Below are 20,855 nucleotides of genomic sequence, written 5' to 3' on the forward strand. Positions count from 1 at the left end.
CTTCTTCCTCTGCTCCTCCCCGACTCATTCTGTCTCAATAATAAAATCTTGAAAAGTATGGGAGCAAACAGGTTTAGCTTGTTGAATGAATACTGAGGGAGAGGAATGACTGTGCACACAAGAAAAATACGGCCACGTGGTTTCAAATATTTCAAGTACATTAAAATAAAAAGATAAAGAACTGGTCATAAGCTTCCCAGTCCGTACGTAAGTAACAGGTATGTGAGAATTACCATCAACATTAAAAAGATGAAAGCAGAGACTCCTAAGATAAGGATCTCTTTGTTTCCTTTGCCTTCTACGCGCAGTCTCCGGTAATACGGCCCAACGAGGTAAGTCTTTACAACAAGACACAGAAGACAAGCGGCCGCCAGCGAGAAGAGGATCTGACCCACCAAAGCCAGGATCCGCAGAGTCTCCATGACAACGCTAGGAGAGAAGAAAGGGGTGTTATTTCACCTCCGGAACACCCTCCCTGACACCCGACAAAATGGTTCCACTCGTTTTTCCTTCATGTTACTAAACAAACTTCCCAAATCATTTTTATTTCCAAATACTAAAAACCTATCAATCCCATTAATTCTAAACAACTTGGTTCAAATTAATTCTTTGAATCAGATATGCAAGCGCGACTGCTTTGCCATCAACTTTGAAGCAAATATGTGTTATGGGGCATGAGGACTCCTGACCGCAGCTCACACGGCTCCGTGACTGGGGACAGAACTCCTCAGCAGGAACTAACCCCCACTCGAAATTCCTCCTGGGGCGACCGTCACCCTGCAGGCTCAGCCCTCGAAGTCCAGCCACAGGACCCCAGCGACCTGCCGCCCAAGAGCCCCTTGTGGCCAAGCCAGAACCCTGAATTTCCTGTCTGTTACTTCGTCGCAGAGAACAGGATTCGGGGCTGAGCTCCTATTAGAAGACGTATTTACTTCTCGGAATGTATTCTAGATCTCAGTCAAAAAACTCCAAAGAAAGGCACTACGGCGCGTTTATTTTTACAAGAAGAACGCATATTTTTAACTTAATTAAATTTATTTTTGAGAACTTGGTTCATCATATTTATGAAACGATTTAGTCTAGAATCCTGGTTTAAAAGTTCTCAGTGGAAGAACACCGATCTGACTACTAGGCGGGGATTCACCGCTAGTTGAAGCTTACACTTGCAGCCACGGGCACAAACGTCAAGTGGCACACGACCGATCACGTGGGGCAAGGAGCCCCAGCCGGCTCGAGCGCCGACCTGGTGGAAGGCTCCTGGCGGGCTCCCACGAGGGAGGCCAGCGTAGGGGCCGGCGGGCTGAGCCCTGGCAGCCCGCACACGATGCACATTCTGTTTCCGAGGGACTCCGACCATATCGGAGTCCAGAAGCCCAGCACCCGGACAAACTCAGCAGAGGTGACGTCACACACAGCCCGTCTGCCCCGTGACCACAGTGGAATCCAACCAGAAACCAGAAAGACAAGAACAGGAAAACCTCCGAGAACTCGTGCAGGTAGCATCGGACTTCGACGTAAGGCCGGTCGGAGAGGAAGCATCGGAGGAGATGCTCTGCGGTGACTGAGCCCAAGGGGGACAGAACCGCAGTAAGTCACCGTGCCAGACCGCGGCTGCCACCAGCCGCACGGACAATCCGCAGCCCCGGTCGGGCAGAGGAGGGAAACGGCTCGAGTCGGTCACCGACGCCACGGCACGAGAACCTGGAAACCGCGAAGTAACCGCAGAGTGAGGGGCACCAAGAGGAAGAACAGGGGTAGAAACCGGCGGAATGAGAGCCGGAGAAGCAGCGGCCCCAGGCGGCCGTCGGGGGCGGCCAGAGCGCAGCGCCCGGGAGCGGCCGACGGGCCGGGGAGGACGCGTGACCCGGGGCCCAAGCGCCGCAGCGGCACGAAGCAAACCGAATCCGTCATTTAGGGAAAATCCCCGCAAAGATGCGCACAGGCTTCCGCAGGGACCCGCAACCGCGCCCGAAGCGCTACCGCGGGACCCGGGGGGACACGCCGCGGCCGCCCGGGGTGCAGGGCTCGGCCGTGCGGACCCTCGACGGCGCCCGCGGCGGGGAACGCGCAGCCCCGGCTCCGGCCGCACAGCCCGGCCGGCGGCCCCCGGAGCCGAGACGCGGGACGCGCTCCCGAGACCGCCCGCCGGGGGACCTCGCGGCCGACGCAGCCGAGTCCGCGCCGCGGCCCGAGTGGGGCAGGAGCGCGTCCCGCGGAAGCAGCGGAGGACGGGCCGGCGCCGCGCGCTCCCGGGGGCTCCCCGCCTGCGCGTCCGTCTCCGCCGCGCGACCTCCCCGCGCCCCGTGGCGACCGTACGGGCCGGACGGACGGGAGGACCCGGCGACTCGGTACCCGCGGGGACGCGACCCCGGAGCCACCGCGGGGCGCGCGCGCACACGGACACGCCCACGCGGACACGCGCACGCACCAGCCCCTCCCGCAGGCCTCCCCCACACCCCGGTCCCCGTCCCCTGCCGACCCCGGGCCGCTCTGCCAGGCGCGCCCCCGCCCGCATGGACGACAGCAGCGCGGGCCCGGCAGTCAGGCGGGCGGCGGGGCCGGGGCGGGGCCGGGGTCGGGTCGGGCGATGGGGCCGGGGTCCGGGTGCGGGGCCGGGGCGGGCGGCGGGGCCCGGGTCGGGGTGCGGGGCCCGGGTCGGGCGGTGGGGCCCGGGTCGGGGTGCGGGGCCAGGTCGGGCTGCGGGGCCGGGCGGGCGGCGGGGCCCGGGGCGGGGTGGGGGGCCAGGTCCGGCTGCGGGGCCGGGCGGGCGGCGGGGCCCGGGGCGGGGTGCGGGGCCGGGGCGGGGTGCGGGGCCGGGGCGGGGCGGCGCGGCGCACCTGGAGTGGGAGCCGGCTCCGGCCTGGATGAGGGTGGGCATGCCGGCGATGAACAGCCCCAGCTGCACGTCCTGCACCACGAGCATCCCCAGCAGCACCGCGCCGTAGTCCGCGTCGCCTGCCGGGCGGAAAGCCAGCGGAGCACAGGGTTAGAGCTTAGGGCCCGAGGGGAACAAGCACCGCGCGGCTCTCCGGGAGTCCGACCCGTCCTGCCTGCGCACGACTTCGGGATCTCCCGGACAGCAAGCGCGGAACTGTCTTACCGACTTGCTGCGGAGGAACCGCCACTGGACAGGAACCACCTTCCACTTACAGTTACAGAGAAAACCATCGCACGAGGACGGCGTGGACACAGGAATGGGACGGCCGGATGGCCAAGGTCACTCTGCGTCCCCAGAGCTCGGGCTTCTAAAAAATGCCTTTTTAGTAGAAGTTTTGCAAGGTTCCATGTGTTCAGTCTATCGACATTCTTTCTTTTGGGTTCTGCATCTGGAGTTCAGCAATCCTTTCCACCCTGAGGTCACAGGGCAGCGGCTCTGAAGTTCTGCCCTGCACATTGAGGGGTTAAACCCACATCAAGCTGGTCTGGTGTTGGGCTCCAGGGAGGGCTCTGATTCTCTTCGTCCGTGCGCACAACGAACTCCCACCCACCCAGCCGCCCACACGCTCCCCGTGCATGTGCGCGTCTGGCTGCCCATCCCCCTCCTGCCCCATCTGGCCTGGGCACAGGGAGCTGCCCGAGTGCAGGGACAGGACCTCAGGGACTGCCATCCGCCGCACAAGCCCCACACTTCAAATCAGTATTGGCTATTCTTGGCCTTTGCTCTTAATAAATAAACTGTAGGCTCAGCTCACCAAGTTTCAAGAAAAAACCTGCCAGATTTTCACTGAGGTAGACGGGAGTTTATAAATTTGGGAGTAGCAACGTCTTTATGTATCAAGTCTTCTCATGAGCACAGGCTCTCTCTTCAGTAACATTTAATACTTTTGTCCTCAATGGTCACACACACATCTTTTCAGAGATTTATTCCCAAGTTATGGCCACGAAAAATAACTTGGGAATAAATCTCTGAAAAGATGTATTTTTCGTGGCCATTGTAAGTCAAAGCTTTTCTTCCCCCAAATGACATTTTCTACGGGCCCTGCAGGTACTGCGTCTGAGCCTGTGAGCTTAATTATAAACATCCACAAAGCCCCAGTCTGTTGGTATGTCCACCCGCCTCCCAAACCTGCAACCTGGGCAGCACCCCCGTTCCCACAGCTCAGAGCTCCAGGCCGGCCTTCTACAAGGTGAGAAAGCCTGCCTCCTGACAGCCCCTACATAAAACAGAGGGGGCACGCTCTGGGGGAGGCGAACGAAATCTGCGAGCCCAGAAACACGCGGGATTGTGCTCCTCTGCCCTCCTCGCCCGGCGCTCAGTGCAGGGAGGGACGGGCCGCCACGCCCTGGAGCCTGTGCGTGTCTGACGACGACTTCCCTGCCACCGGCTCCTCGGTGACAGCTCTGATGGGCATGACCACCAGGCGTGGAGGAGGTGTGCGGGTCACCTGTGTTCTTGGGTAGGCGTCAAGCCCTCCCCCTTGGTCCCTGGAGCTCTGCTCTTGTACTGGAACGTGCCGAGAGCACATTCATCCTCCTGTTTCCTGCTCGGTTCTGGAGCGCGACGTTCAAGCTCCCACAGCTGTCCAAGTCTGAACGCTGACGGCGGTTTCCTCCTCTCTGTGCTTCCTGGACCACTACCGGATCCATCCTGAGCCTCTTAGCGCTTCTCCCCGCCTCATCTCGTGGCTTTCTTTTCTACGTCTTCTGTCCACACTGTGTCCTGTCTTTGTGCGAACTGAACAGGTGCGACTCCTTCCCTTACGTCTGCCTCCAGCATGCTCAGCTTACAGGGTTAGGAGACCTGACCGCATCCTGACTCCGGCTGTCCCGGGTCTCTCCTGGCTGGCCACGGCCTCACACACACCGGCACCCGGCGCGCGGGCCCTGATGCACGTTGTTTTCATCCGCCCACTTCACCGTTGTCACGTGGGTCTTGTGAGGGGTGGTCCTAATCACGGGGCTATGGGGACATGGGGCCTCCGCAGACGAGACCACCAACTAGTCCAGTTCCAAGCCAGGAGGCTGTGTCCATGACCGGCTGGCTCACGAAGCAGCAGCAGACACGGGACTATGCATGTTTCCCAGCCTCCGGTGGGAAAACCCCCGGCGTCAGGCAGCGGGGTGCTGTGTGTGGCCGCAGGTGACCAGGAGCCCGTAGCCCCCAACCAATTCCGTGAACGGTGAGGCGGGTCTTACCAGAGAAGCCAGCCCCACAGCTCTGGGTTTCCTCTTTCTTATTCCCTCTCACTGCTGTGCTGGTGCAGGCACGTATCAGTGTAAAGTTACTAGCACGCTGTAACTATTTTTTTTTTTTTTACTTTTACAATACAAAACCAGTGAACGTCACCGTAACGAGTTCACATGATGTACAAAATGGCGGTGCGGTTGAAGCCGGGCTGTGCCGCCGTAAGACAAGCTGAAACGTTCATCCCTCAGCTTCTGGGCCGGTCTGGCCTCACCACGTCCAGTAACCATCAGAGGCCAGTGTCTCACGCACGGAACCAAAGCTGCTGCCTTCGGCCACCACTGTCACAGAAATGCGTGAGCCCCGAGGCCCAACAGGACGAGCATGAGGCATGATGTCCGAGAGCCACTGTTTCAGGCCGCAGGTCCCAGACATGCGTGGCGACCCCACACGAGCGCAGCGCTGACCGGGCGTGGGTTCGGCTCGGCTGCGGCACGCTCACCTCCTAAGCCACTGATTTTCATTTTCCGACATGGATTTGTTTCTCTTAACCGTGGTCCTCAGACTATCCTAAATGGACAAGCACGGAAATGCCGCTTTCTCAGTCCAGTGGAGACTGGAAACGCTGAACACCATGACTGCCAGGAGCGCCCCTCGACAGGGCAGAGCTAGGACTCTAGGCCTATGAGCTAGGCCTTTGGAGTGAATCCGAGGCAACGACCCACCAGGTGCTCCAACGCATACTTACAGCCCGGCCCCACCTACCTTCTTTCTCGCCCCGGGCACTGCCCATGAGGAATCTGGACACCAGCGGTGTGCTGGACAAGGACAAGCAAGTCGAGACGAAGACGCTCTGGGTGGGCCTGATCTGCAGCAGGTGTCCCCAGAACAAGCCGAAGGCGATCATCAACAGCGTCATGTAACACGGTCCCTGGAAGGCAATCTTCCACACCTGGAAGAGAACACGTCCATTTACACACGTTTAGTGACAACGTGCGGAGCACACACGCGCTGCCTGGCCACGGGCCTCGGCTGTTCAGGGAGGGGCTGTGCCCTGAACACATCATCAGCCCCATACCCAAAGTCACGATCTGAACACAGTAAGAACACTGGCCACTCCTGTCGGCTTCCCGACTGCTCAGTGCTGTCACAGGGACGAAACACGCCTCGCTCCGTGTGATACGTGTCTGTGCACATATCACTAACCCTCTCAGCGCGTTGCCACGTGGACAGCACCACCCCCCCGCTCCCTGCATGGAAACACGAGTCCCATGGAAGCCAGCTCGGCTCAGTACCCCAACACTGACGAGTACCTCGGTGTTCCCCTAGCGCTGTAAGACATGATGGAAACTGTGGGAGAAATCAGGTTTGAGTCAAACTCTTGGGTTTTCAGCTGCGTGGAGGAGACACAGTAGTAAAGGCGATCTGACATTGACGCCAACAGGAACGGTAAATACGGACAAAAGTCATCACCCATCCTATCCTACTGGACAGCACCTGCTCATTTTCTTCTCGCCCCACACCCTCTCAAGCCCTCCCGCACCCAGGCCCTCGGGCAAGGGCACAAGGGGGCCCGGAAGAGGGGCAGAGGGGCTCAGCACAGAGGCTCTGAAGCCAACGCCCGAGACCCCACGGGCCGGCCAGCCTCGTCTGTGTGAACACACTGTTCCCCTTTTGGGGATCTGAAGGATGTGGCCTTGTCCTCCGCTGCTCTGCTTCCTGACAAGAAGCCGCACTTCCCTCAAAATCACAGCACCATCTCCCAGCCGGGAGGCTCTTCCTGAGGCTGGGCACGGACCTCCTACCACGGCTCTTCCCACGGCCACAACCGGCAGCCTGCTTGTCCGTCACAGATTCCAACTTCCCGAACGAACTGTAAGAGCCTCCTGGCACCGTGGAGCCCAAGTCAAATGGTGGGAGACTGATGGAGGCAAAAGAACTGGGCTTCAGCCCTGAACACAGAGCCGGTCAGCTCTCTGCCACGTGGCTCTGGCCCGCCCAGAGAACGCTTAGCCCCTGAGGCTGCCTCTCCAAGGTCCGGACGCCACACTCCCTACTTATCCTGCCCCTGGCAGTGGTGATCGCTGTCCTAGCTAATGGCCTCCCAACAGCTCTCCCCCTTCCTGTCACAGCCAGGAGCGGTGGGACGGCCCGGGCGCACCTGCAGAGCTAGCCACAGCTCCTGGGGAGGCTGGCGTGCTGGACTGTAAGATTTCCAAGTTGTTTTTTTTAAATATTGTATTTATTTGAGAGAGATGGAGCTAGCGAGAGACAGCATGAGTGGGAGCGAGGGGGAGAAGCAGACCCCCCACCGAGCAGGGAACCCAACGCGGGACTCCATCTCACGACCCTGGGATCACGCCCGAGCCGAAGGCAGCGGCTTCACCGACAGAGCCCCCCAGGCGCCCCAGCGCTCCCAGTTTCAGGCAGCCCCCCTGTAAGTGGCGGGGATATTCCTGCCTGCAGTGGAGCCCGGAGCTCAGGCTTGACTCTGTCCCAGCCAGCCAGCTGGCTGCGCACCCGGGGGAGGGAATCGTCTCTACCTTGCGTCGTCCATCTGCAGACGAAGGCCGGGCTAATGATTTCTGAGGTCACTACCACACTTTGGTCCGGAGGATGGGTATCCATCTGCCCAAGAAGCACGGTGAGCGGGGACTGTGGGAACGTGAGCAGTGCCCACAGAGGACCCCTGCTGCACACAGAGCGTCTGGACCGCCCTGCGCTCCCACACACAGGCCCTCAGGCCGCACATATCAGAGCTGGCGACGCCGCAGGGTCCCCAGGCGACTCCCCGCACATCTGCACCGCAGACACACACCCCCTCGAGCTCCGTTTTCATGTCTCTGTCCACAACCCACACATGCTTCTGAAATCCCAAGAGAGGAGGCCCACAGAGCAGGGCCACACAGCTGAGCACACGGCCCCTCACACTCAGCAGCCACCAGCGTCTGGAACAAGGGTCTACCGAGGGGACAGATTCGGAGGAAAAACGGAGAAGACGCGGCTCGCACACAGAGACGGAACGGCCGGCGTGGGAGACAGGTGGGGAGCCGCACACTGAAGGCCGAGCCAGCGGGAAGGGAGCCAGGACACGGCCAGGCAGGGACACAGACACTTGACCAGCCACACGGTCAGGAGACAAAGACCGCAGCTTTGCTCAGCGACAACTACGAAGACGTTCCCAGGCCTCGGTGCCTGCAACAGCTTCTAATCAGACTTTCAGGTGGTTTCACAGGAGACCTAAGGGGGCCTTCCAGCCATTCTTTCAAAAACCTACTGAACGATTTCGCACCCTGACAGGGCACTTGGGTGACCCGAGACGTGCTGGCTACCTCGGGCTGCCCTGGAGCTACGCCCGTGACTTCCTCTGCAGAACAGGAAAGCAAACAAACGGGTCACTTGACAGCGTCCTTTACTAGGCAGAGAGAAACCTGCAAGCCCATTGAGGGCGGCCGCCAAGCGGGGCTCCGTGTGAGAGAGGAGCTGCCCCTAGACAAGGTCCCCACACAGGGGCCGGGCCCGTCCCCGTGCCCTCCCACTTCTCACACCACATCCCACGGCGACCGGACGCTCCCACCTCTTCCTCCAGAGCCCTCCCCGGGGCGCCCGGCCCAGTGTGATGGTAAACCCGGCGCGCTGCGGGCCAGCCACGCTGCCGAGGGCGTGCGGCTCCGGGCTGCGCCCAGCCATGTCCGCGTGCCGCCGCAGGTGGCTAACAGCAGATGCTATCGTGGTGAAAGCCAGAAACTATGAAAACGGAGAGCCCGAACAAATGAATTTTTCAAACCCCTGACCGCGCAGGAGGACACTGAGGTCCAAGGCACGTGGTCCTGCGCGGAGACGGCCAGGCTCCGCCCCTCTGTCCCAAACCTCCAGAACCACACTGTTCGCCACCAGCTGCTCTCGACCGCACACCCGGAGCCGCAGAAGCCACGCGAGCGCCGAGCGGGACGGCCGTGAGGAGACCCTTCCTGCCCATGGAACCCCGGCTCCCTGCAGACCCGGCCGGTCCCCCCCCAGGCCGCGGCCACACAACGCACCCATCAATACAGTGGGGGGGGGGGGGACACGTGCCACTGTCCTCACAGCACCGCATCTGGGACGTCCGCTGCGCAGGTCAAGCCAGAAGCACACAGACACGAGACACCTGGAGAAAGTGCTACCGTGACCCGGGACAGGCCGCAAGAAGGCGCGTCTCGAGAAGCACATTAGAGGAAGCGACCGGAGGACGGGCCAGCGGAGCTTTCCCCAGGGAAAACAAGACAGCGGAGAAACGAGAGGTCAGAGAGGGACAGGATGAACCAAGGCTGACACAGAAACACAATGGCCACAATGTGGAGCCTGACACCTCGTGTGGGTTCACATTTCCAAAAACCTGTGCTTGAATCTTTCCCTTGGACGGAGAGGCAGCATTTGCACCAGCACGTTAAGGCTCATCAGTCACCCTGCTGGGCAGGCCTGGCATGGGGTCCTCGGGCACTGCAGTGGCCTGCCGGCCCCTCTGTCCCCTCCCTCCCCTCCCTCCGTAGCGGGCTGCTTTCTTCCTCTGCGAGGGAGGAGCTTCTCATTAGCTGCCTTCCCCTCTCCGTCCTGGCGGCCCCCGGAGCTCAGGGCCAACGCGCTTCCCGGTTTTCACGTTTCCACACACGCTCAGTCCCAGTGGCGACCGGCCTTACAGGTACTGGCACTTTACAGGGACAGAACGACAGAATCACAGTTTGCCACTCGTTTAGGAATTGAAGACCTTCTTCTAGGGTCACACACTGAACATCTGATGCTTGTGGCAGTTCAGCCTCGAGCAGTGTCTGACCTTTCTGGAAGGACCCCATTATGTGATCTCAAACACGTCACTTCTCAGGCTGTTTATGAAATCAGCCAAACGGAAGCTAATTTTTTTTTAAGATTTTATTTCTTTATTTGACAAACAGAGATCACAAGTAGGCAGAGGCAGGCAGAGAGAGAGGAGGAAGCAGGCTCCCTGCTGAGCAGAGAGTCCAATGCGGGGCTCGATCCCAGGACCCTGAGATCATGACCTGAGCCGAAGGCAGAGGCTTTAACCCACTGAGCCACCCAGGTGCCCCACAGAAGCTAATTTTTATGCATTTAATTTTCACCTCTTCTAGCATTTTTTATCTTTCTGAATAGTATCAAACTAAAACCTACCCTAAAATGTTTAATTTCAGGAGTGCCCAGGTGAATCAGTTAGTCAAGCATCTGCCTTCGGCTTGGGTCAGGATCGCAGGGTCCTGGGATCCAGCCCCCTCTCGGGCTCTCTGCTCAGCCTGCTTCTCCCTCTCCCTGGGCTGCTCCCCTGCTTGTGACCTTTCTCTCTGTGTGTCAAAATAAAATAAGTCTCTAAAAAAGAGTTTAATGTGCTAACCCAATCATGAACCCACACTGAAAGGCAACAAACTGAAACCGTACGAGGATTAAATTGGGGGCAACGTCACAGCCTGATGAAGCCATTACCTTTCTCAGCCTTTCCGGGGAGAACTCCAGGCCAACGAGGAACAGAGTAAAGAACACACCGACCTCTCCCAAGGTCTCCACCTGCACAACAGACTGCAAACACAATGGTAAAACCACACAATCTGATGTATTTCACATGGGAAGTATGTGTCATAGAATAAGCTGATGCTAACATAGCCAGTGGGACCATCCCTACAAAGCACAGGGTGTTTTTTATTTTTATTTTTTTAAGATTTTATTTATTTGACAGAGAGAGAAAGATCACAAGCAGGCAGAGAGAGAGGGGGAAGCAGGCTCCTGGCTGAGCAGAGAGCCTGATGTGGGGCTCAATCCCAGGACCCTGAGATCATGACCTGAGCCGAAGAGGCTTTAACCCACTGAGCCACCCAGGTGCCCCACACAGCACGTGTTTTAAACCGACTTTGAGTGTGGTCCACGCCCGAGATGACCTGACCTTCCTGACTGCACTGTTCTTTTCCATTTCCTCGACTAGGGAAAGACTCGTATCTTTCTTCCTAAGAACTGGCTCGTGAATCCCGTTTCCAGGCTCAGGAGCCGCTGCTGCTCTCTCCATTTCTGCCTGCGCTCTCCCTGGAGGGTGGCGCGGCACCGAGCCCCAAGGGCCTGCTCTCACGCGCCTCTGCACACGACTACGTGGCCTTACTTTCCCCGGGGCGCCACAGCTGGCCATGTCCCACAGGTTTCGAGATATCGTGTTCCTGTGTTCCGTGTTTGTTCTGGTTTTCCATCTGCGATTAGCTTTCTAGGACGACACATGGTAGCCGAGAATGTTTTCCTGCCTGCTCTACTCGACACCACCTACATCCCTTACACCGGTGGTTGCCGGTGGAGCCACAAACCAGACGTCTGAAAGCAAAGCACAGGCCTCCCCGCGTCTACACGCACCCTGAGCCGCTGCGCAAGGACGCGCACACCACGCGTCCGCCAGCCACGGACAGGACGCGCCCCACCCTCTCTCCCGCTGCCGTCTCTCTGCTTTCTCTTCAACTTTCTTACTCAGTTTCACCGAATCCTGCTTATGGTGCATTTTTCCTGACACCACCAGAAACTTGTATCTTTCGGTAGGGAAGCTGTTTCACTTCTACTCATCGTGGTAACTGATTTCTGCTCCCACTCCTTCGTCTTCTGGCTTTTCCTTACTGCTTTTACTTTTCCTCCCTTTTTATTTTTTATTTTTTTTATTTTATTTTATTTTTTTTTAAAGATTTTATTTATTTATTTGACAGAGAGAAATCACAAGTAGATGGAGAGGCAGGCAGAGAGAGAGAGAGAGGGAAGCAGGCTCTCTGCTGAGCAGAGAGCCCGATGCGGGACTCGATCCCAGGACTCTGAGATCATGACCTGAGCTGAAGGCAGCGGCTTAACCCACTGAGCCACCCAGGCGCCCGTTTTCCTCCCTTTTTAAAACAAAGCTGTGACCTATGGCTTCAGATTAACACACTTAAACCTGTTCTTCTACCCATAACGAGCACAAGCTTATCAACTTCCTACTATTAAAAGACAAATACTCGGCACCATCACACTTCTTCCGTGAACCGCCTCCCACTTCTGACTGGTTCGCCCCGGGTCTTCCCCCTGGTCTACTGTAATGACACTGTTTCCCAAAGTACAGCACGTTTGTTAGGAACTGTAGCATTTGTAGCTTCCAATGTAGTTTTCACCTTTACTTAGCCTTTACTTACTATTTAGGCTCAAGTCTTACAAGCAATCCTTGCTATGAAGAAAACATTAAAAGAAATGCATCTGTATTTGCTATCGTTTGTAAAAACTCTGAGAGGGAGGGATAGGACCAGGGCAGGAAGAGATTTTTCATCTACAAATAATTTTTTTTTTTTTTTACCCACACCATTTTGTTCTCCAACACATGGAGATTCCCTATTCCGAAAACTGAATTAAAACCATTCTTTCCAGGGGCGCCGGCTGGCTCAGTCAGTGGAGTGTCCGACTCTTGGTTTTGGCTCAAGTCACCATTAGGCTTAGTCACGATCTCACAGATCGGGCTTTGCACTCAGTGGAAAGTCAGCTTTACTCCTGCCGCCGCCCCCACTCCACGGTGCCCTCTCTAATACATAACTCTTTTTTTTTTTAAGATTTTATTTATTTATTTGACAGAGAGAGAGAAACATCACAAGAAGGCAGCGAGGCTGGCGGAGGCGAGGGGAAGCAGACTCCCCACTGAGCAGGGAGCCTGATGCGGGGCTCGATCCCAGGACCCTGCAATCATGACCTGAGCCGAAGGCAGAGGCTTAACCCACTGAGCCACCCAGGTGCCCCCTCTAATATACAAATCTTAAAAAAAAAAAAAAACAAACTCAAAATCATTCTTCCCACATGCCACCCTGCCACGCTGAGCCCAGGCCATGAGAGTACCTGCCATGAAGGTCCTGGGTTTTGAGCCCGAGCACAGCCCCCATCTCCCTGCCAATGAGACCCACTGTTAAGATTACTTGGGGATGAGGACTTTTTTCACATCTTCTACTGTTGTCTGGTCTAGAGAAGCTGCAGCACACCTGCCCGGCAGGGTGTGTCCATTAGCCGCAGGGGACAGGCCACTAGTGGAGTGTCCACACCTCTCCCTGCCTGCCTGCCCCTGTGCTCCTCCTGAGGGCTCTGCCCATTCCTTACCACCCCGTACGCTCCTTCTGTGCGGGACACATGACACTCCTTCTGGGCATTCTCTGCTCCTTTTGTCTGAACTGTGTGTATCTAGACGGCACACTCGGGAGTCCACAGAGTGCTGGCGACACAGGCTGAAGCTCACAGCCTCTACTGCCACAGCCTCTGCTACAGCCTCAGCAACAGCCGCCTCTACCCCAGCACTCACAGTCTCCCGGGGCTCTCACAACACCCCACATTTGGCTTGTTAATTTGTCACTACTTTACCAGCTTCACCATATGGTACAAATATTTGAATTACGTATTGAATCCAGCATTTTGAGTTGTTTTCAGTGTCTGAATGATATAATTCATACTATTACTGGACACAAATTCTGAAACTAATAAAATTTAAAGACCTGTAACAGGATTTTTTCTCTAGTCAAGTCATCCATTCACTAATAAACAAAATTACTTCCTTATGGTTTAGAAATTTCTTATGAAACTATTTTATAGAGCATCTTCTTCAACATGGTTGATAAGAAACTGCTATCTTTATTAATTCAAGTTCAAAACGTCAAAACCCTTTAGTCCACGCTTCTTCGGTGTTCTGTTAAAGGATACTACACAGTTAGACTCTGCTCTTACCTTAATACTGTTCAGTCCCGAAGGCCCCAGAAGCACACCACAAATGATATAACCGAACATCGTAGGCAGCCCTATTGTTGTGCACAGCCAGCCACAAGGTAAAGACAGCATTCCTATGGTAACGATGTCCTGGAGGGGAAGAAACAAAAAACAGACACAGACACTTGAGATAATGGTGGGCAGGACAAGAAGGGGCTGGCGGCCGAGAAAGCAGGCGCCCTGCGGAGCCGGCCCCTCCCAGTCTCCCTTGGCGGCAGCGAAGGCAGGTGACAGCTGGGCGGACTTTCCAGGTTTGAGCCCCCCCACCCCAGCGTCAGCCACTCCCAGCACTCCTTGGGGGTCAGGGACCTTCCTCTCAGTGGGTGCTGCCATCCTCCTGAAGAGCAGCACGGATCCGGCACCTGCGAGGCCGCTGGAGACCCAGCGGGGTGTCCGGAGCCCAACAGCCTTCCCTGAGCAGACTGCGCCAGTCACTCCTAACCGGTCACCCTCGCTGGTCCAAGCCCAAGCAGCGATGTCCACCCACAGCACTGTCAGCTGCAGATCTTCCCATAATCCCGTCTCTTCTTTACCCCACTGGCTGCCCCAGAGGGCACAGACGTGAGTCCAGCTCAGTCTACAATGCCTGTCACCTCTGGGGGAGCCGGACCTCACCCCGCACCCACGTCTACACGAAGCCGCCCACAGCGCCGGAGCCGAAGCCTCCAGGCCTCATCCCAATGCTCCCTCTCAGGGCCGAGCTGGAGCCCATCAGAGTAGCTCCTGACTTCACAGACTCCCAAATTCCCAAAAGAAAAATTAATTTTCATTTTAAATATTAAAATGCCTTATTCTCTTATTCTTTTGGGAAAAAAATAAAGATGAAGAGAAGCTGCTTCAAGTCACAGAAAACATGGAACGCCAGTGAAGTCTCTGTGGGGAGGAAGGTCGTGCATCCTATGGTGACACTCGGGAAACAAAGCTCCGTCGCACTTCACGGGAACACCAGGAAGCGGGAAGGAGGAGTGGGGTTGTGAGAGGGGAGAAGACAGACAGACGACCTTCAGAAAGTGGTGATCTGCGCGTGGGATGGTGGCGTCTCTGGGTTTGGTCAGGATGTACCGGTTGTTCTGGGAGTCGATCAGCATGCTGAGGCCCAAGTCATCCTCCGCTTCCCGCTTTGTGAGGTTCTGCTTGGGATTAGCCTCGTCTTCCTCCACTCTGAGCACCGCCTCAAAATTGACCCCTTTCACCTGCGAGGATAATCAACACCGTGTCACTGGAAACAAGGAAAGGGTCTCAACTTTTAGAGCAAAAGTTCCATAGAGAAGTGACAGGAAACGTCTCCAGTATTCCGTCGTGTGATGAAACACGGACACGTGCTCGTGAACACGTGTGCGGAAAATCACTTCAAGTACAGATGATTTGAGGCTGCAAGTGTTTAGGGTTTCTACGGCTTCCAGACACCTGCTCTACCTGACTCAGGGTACACCTGTACCAACAAACTGGCATTTGGTGCTCAGCCCCCTTCCTGGACGACCGTGCCCACAACCCACGTGATTTCCTACGTGTGAGGAGAAACAGGAGCACCTCGTGGGTGCTCCGTAGCCTCACCTAGCTCAGGGCAGTGGGGTCATTTTTAGGAAGCCACTAGATCCCCACAGGACAGGGCTGCAGGAGGGAAAGGAGCGAGAGACTGAGCTCATCACAGGCCCACACGGGGCGGCTCCCAGTAAACCCTGACGTGGGGGCTCGGAGAGCGTCCGGCTGGGAGGAGGGAGCCGCCCCGGCGAGCGGGCAAGTGGCATCCACTCTTCACCCCTAACACCTGGCTGTTCCTCAGCTGCGTCCTTCACAGTGCCACCGTCACCCAGCAAAGACACTGTTTTCCTGGGCTCTGGGAGCCCAAGGAAAGGGCTGTGGGACCCTCCAAGGCGAAAATCTGGAACCCGTGACGGACCTCTGAAATGGGGGAAGTGCTGGCTGAGCCCTTGTCTGCAGGGTCGCACAGACCCAAGGTGCCGGGGGCAGAAGTGCACTGGAGGGGCATGGCAGGGACAGCCCGATGGCCGGACACGGAAGACGTCCCTCCAGAAGACACTCGCGCCCCTCCCTGCCAGGGCCGGCGATGTCCGAGAGCGGCCTGCGCCATGCTCACGCCCGGAGCGGGGTTCCCACCTGCTTTCCTACCACACGCTTTTCAACGTCCTTCTCAGGACTCACAACCAATTTTTGGCATTAATGTCATTTTCCCCAGAGAATCCTCAACCTGTCACAGCAAGCGAGATGTCTGAGAGCCTGCGTCGGATACGCTTCCTACAAGGACTTGACGGCTCCCCTGGGCAGATCTGCACTGAACCTGACTGTCCCAGCGCAAGCTTTCTTGAGACCAGAGTCCCAGTCCCTCTGAAGGCAAAAGCGGGACAGAGACAAGCCACTGGTGGGGCACTGACAGAAACGCACGGCGAAGTCAAGGGTTATCTAGCGGACTCCCACGTGACACACCGGTCTCCTTCTGAGCCCGGCAGGTGTTCGGGTCCCGTCTTCACTTCCAGTCCACACCGCGACAGGTGCGCCGGCAAACTCAGCCGCACGCAGCTGAGCGGAGAGGGCCGCGACCTGGACTGCTACTCACTGACTTGTTGTCATCGAAAGCGTGTTCCTCTATTTCCTCCTCGAGGCGATCGGCGGCCTTTCTCACATCCTCAAGGATTTCGTCAAGTATGGATAAGCTTCTGTTCTGATGCTGCATGTTTTTGAGAGCTTCGACCTGATGTTTTTCCGCTGCCAGAAGTTCCACATACTCTGTCTCCTCCTGTTTGTTGGTGAGAAATGAAATCTGGGTTTAAGAGAGAGGCCAGGCCAGGGGGCGCCTGGGTGGCTCAGTGGGTTAAAGCCACTGCCTTCGGCTCAGGTCGTGATCCCAGGGTCCTGGGATCGAGCCCCGCATCGGGCTCTCTGCTCAGCGGGGAGCCTGCTTCCTCCTCTCTCTCTGCTTGCCTCTCTGCCTGCTTGTGATCTCTGTCTGTCAAATAAATAAATAAAATCTTAAAAAAAAAAAAAAGAAATAGGCCAGGCCAGGACTTCCCTCCGGGTGCCTGGCCTGGCCAACGCCACCCAACATGCTCTCGCTGCCAAATCTGCTCGTAATCGTGTGTGTGGCTCCGGCCCGTGAGAAAAGGTCGAGCGCCCGACATCACTGGAACGTCACGAGCTCAGCAAAATGTCAGGGAAAGCGATGTGATGGACACACCAACGAACATGCTACAGCCCTGGAGTAAATTCTGAAGGTCATCTACTCACGCAGAGCCCCTCACTGGATAGACTCTACCGCAGACGCCACGCCGACGGACGGCCGCACTCCAGAAACACCTGCGGTCCTGGACCACTGGCAAGGCAGTGGCATCCGTTCAGATGAGAGCATCGAGGTCTGTTGCCAACATACAGTCAAACACGCTAAAGACACATGCTCCTGCGTCAAGGGGGCCGAAAACCCTGACCCTGACTCAGCCATCTACCCATTACCGTGTTTCTACCAACTAGACCGTTGGTAAAGAGAATTCAATAGTCTGTACCCTCTCTGCTGTTCGAACTGCATGTTAATACCACACGCTTTCTATGAAAATGAAGTATTTCACATACCAATGGTCTCTGACTTAGGATGGCTGGACGTAAACTCCTGACCTCTTGGTGTGTGAGTGACGCACGCTCAGTAGAAACCGCACCTGGCATTCTGATGTGATCTTTCCTGGGCTACCCACAGGCAGCGGGATCCTCTCTCACGATGCTGGGCCATGGCCTGGGGCCACAGCTGCCCACCAGCCAGCCACCACACGGTGCACAGCGGCCACAACAACAAGCACTGTGCGTTTCTGCTCAGTACAGAACCCAACAGAGCACGTGACGTGCTCAGCGCATCACTGTAGAGTGGGCTTCACGTCAGGGAACACTGCCACAGCTCTGGGCAGTTCGGTGACTTAAATGCATTTCTGACCTGCTGTATTTTCAACTTGCAACGGGCTTACTGGGACAAAACCCCATCATGAGTCAAGGAAGATCAGTATTAAAGTGTCTGACATAACAGACAGCGTGAATAACGGCTAAAAAAACCAGACAGAAATACCACATCCCACACAGCAATGGTTTCGTCTCTTTGTTTTAAAAATACACTTTGTCAAGGGGCGCCTGGGTGGCTCAGTGGGTTAAGCCGCTGCCTTCGGCTCAGGTCATGATCTCAGGGTCCTGGGATCGAGTCCCACATCGGGCTCTCTGCTCAGCTTCCTCCTCTCTCTCTGCCTGCCTCTCTGTCTGCTTGTGATCTCTGTCAAATAAATAAAAAAAAAATCTTAAAAAAAAATACACTTCGTCAAAATGCTGATTTCAAATGCACATATTGTTGAAAACGAACTTTAGTATTTGAACCTTCAGCAGATAATACTAAAGACAGCCAACGTTCACACTAAAAAGAACTGCCGTCAAACTCAAAATGTTGACTGTGGTTCCAAATCTACTTACTTCCACGTCAGTTTATAGTCACTGTTTTAATCCCCTGGGAATTTCCAGAACAGAGAAAAGCACCAGAACAAACTGCTGGAAGTCCTGAAAGGGAGCTGTGCTAAGATGTCCCCCACAAGGAAGGGACACTTCCCGCACACGCTCTGCTGCGAACAGGGGCCCGAGCAGCCACCGCCCTCTCCCCGGACCCCCGCTGGCCCTGCCCCCGGCTCAGAGCTGCCGCACTGACCTTGATGGCGGCCTCTCGCAGCGCCTCCAGGCGCTGCCTGCTGCTCTCCTTCATGTTCACGACGTCCCGGTAGTCCCCCTGCAGGGCTCTCTGCAGGCCGTGGATCGCCTGGAACACTGAGTTTTCACTTTCGTTCAGCTCTTTTTGGAAAATCTCGAACGTGTGCACCTGAAACAGCTTCTCTTCATCTGACAGGCTGCTGTCTTTCTCCACCGCTCTGATCGCACTTTTCAGTTTGTTAAGAACCACAGTCTTTTGGCGAAGAAGCCCGGAGAGCTTCCTGCAACCGTCCAGGACCCACTGCTTCCTCTGCGCGCTGGCGGCTCCCCGGCCTCGGTGTAACTTGATGGCGTGCTTCGCCACCTGTCCATGTTCCGCAGCGCTGGCCGCCAAGCGGAGCAGTGCAAGCAGCATCCACAAGTAATTTCCCTCCAGCACCTTCATGGTCCAGTTTTAGAGGACAGGGCACGGTCTCAAGGCCTCCGCCAACGTGAGCTTGCATTTTACACACACATTTTCAGCTGAAGAAGAGATTTACTGTCACATATAGTTGAACAACGACTCATTCCCACTGAGATCAGAGTGAAACGTATTAAATAATTACATCCAGAAAGCTACCACTTTTTTGAAGAGGTTACTTTGCCTAGATAAACAGTAATCCCTGAACTACTATACCTGGACCTAACAGAACTGAACACTCAAGTACGGCGCCTGGTAAAGAACTGGGAGTCAAGGTTATGCCAAATTTAAGGCAATTTTTCTTTTTAGAGAAAACTTAGCTTCATATACCTACTAAATCTACTGTGTGCAAAACACAAAACCCAACTCGACTTAAGAGGGTCCACATATTAAAGGCCAGAAAATACCATCAACTTCCGCTACCTCAGATCTGTGAATCACGTGGAGGAAACACGCTCCACATTTCTGAATGAAACCCTCTGAGCTACTGCTAGCTTACTCCAGCATACTGTGTTCTTACCAAAATCATTAGATATTTTGCTGAATTTCCAAAGTCACAGATGTCAAATGCAGAAAAAGAAAATCACAAAACACCATCACACCTGGATCGATACGGCTTTACTAAATGTTCAAACATTCTCTATGATCCAAACGTAGGCTCCTTCTCTCCCTCTCCCGAGGAAGTGCCCAGGCACCCCGAGGGCACTGATCCTGGCCACGGAAGCACAGACAGGACCGACCGTGACAGGCGCAAGTTTCACCACAGGCTGTGCCGTGGGCAGCAGTGGGTACCGCGGCGGTGCTTCCCGGTTACACCAGGAGGGCAGGGCTGTGTCCTCCAGGGGAGCGAGTGGTCAAGAAGCAGTGTCAGCAAGACCACCAAGAAGAAACCACCTCGGAGGTAGGAAAACGGAGAACAAAGGAGGAAAAAGTAACAAACACAAGACAGGCCAAGCAAGCTACGCCCTAAAAAGCAACCACTGAAACCTGGTGACTAGATCACCAGGCACAAGTGCTTGTTCAGAAGAGAAAACAAACCAAACCTGCCCTTTACACAAGCCTCGCAGTTTAAACAAAACGAAGCACAAGTATGAACGGATCGTCCATAGCAGCATCCCACGGGCCATTCCGTCCCGTGCCCGTCGCCTCCCTTCCTGGGCATCTGCCGACTCCAACACGCCGCTGTACCTCAGTGTCACCGGGAACCCCACCGCTCACTAGCGTAATCTGCTTTCCCAGGCAAAACAGATCAGAGGCAGCCAAAATGAGACTGTGACGTTTCTGGAGGGAAAATTCTGGCGATACCAAGAAAGGAACGCCAAGCCAAGGTGGAGACCCAACAGACCTTCTGAAAAAGCAGCACAAGAGCTCTGCAAAAACAAGCCCCCCGGGGGTTCAGTGAGGGCTGACCCGAAAACACCACTACTGGAGGACGGGAGGGACACCTGCCCATCAAGTCACCAAAAAAAATTATATTCTGGCCAGAAAGTCAGGAAACTTCTCAGTTTCAATACATTTTTGAATCCCTCAGCTCCCGAGGTCACATAAAGAATCACGTACCTACAACAGTTCACTTCCTTCCAACGAGGCAGGACACACGAGAACGTGCCACTTAAGTCACCCAACTTTAGGTTACACTTTTAATGTAACTTTAAGTAAATGTTACCACCTTAAAAGTAAATAAGTGATTAGTCATAGTAATGCCTAGCAACGTACTTAATCTGTCATTTCAATGACTCATTTTACGGCTAAGCTTCTATTGTCCCAGGGGACAGAAAGAATTCAATCACTACTTCAGAAGCGCATGCTTTTTCA

The 20,855-nt window shown here is 55.7% G+C and overlaps 1 protein-coding gene across 8 annotated transcripts in view; it reads right to left on the reverse strand.

Annotated features, from left to right (window-relative positions):
• The window catches only part of TMCO3 (transmembrane and coiled-coil domains 3), a 35,992-nt gene that overhangs the window by 11,198 nt on the left and 3,939 nt on the right, over positions 1–20,855 (reverse strand). For 3 of the 8 annotated variants that reach the window (XM_045081254.1, XM_045081252.1, XM_045081253.1), the window contains exons 3-10: positions 18,582–19,102; positions 16,473–16,652; positions 14,899–15,090; positions 13,859–13,987; positions 10,595–10,687; positions 5,891–6,077; positions 2,838–2,955; positions 234–429 (exon numbers count right to left, since the gene is read on the reverse strand). In XM_045081254.1, coding sequence (XP_044937189.1) covers positions 234–429; positions 2,838–2,955; positions 5,891–6,077; positions 10,595–10,687; positions 13,859–13,987; positions 14,899–15,090; positions 16,473–16,652; positions 18,582–19,025 — 1,539 coding nt within the window. In that variant the 5' untranslated portion in view covers positions 19,026–19,102. Of the gene's footprint in view, positions 1–233; positions 430–2,837; positions 2,956–5,890; positions 6,078–10,594; positions 10,688–13,858; positions 13,988–14,898; positions 15,091–16,472; positions 16,653–18,581; positions 19,103–19,642; positions 19,948–20,600; positions 20,732–20,855 lie in introns of those variants that run through there. The other 5 variants (XM_045081257.1, XM_045081258.1, XM_004745988.3 and 2 more) reach the window with 4 other exon arrangements.

This window comes from Mustela putorius, unplaced genomic scaffold (genome assembly GCF_011764305.1).
Source record: "Mustela putorius furo isolate JIRA1106 unplaced genomic scaffold, ASM1176430v1.1 tig00000551_pilon_pilon_pilon, whole genome shotgun sequence".
Lineage (NCBI taxonomy): Eukaryota > Metazoa > Chordata > Mammalia > Carnivora > Mustelidae > Mustela > Mustela putorius.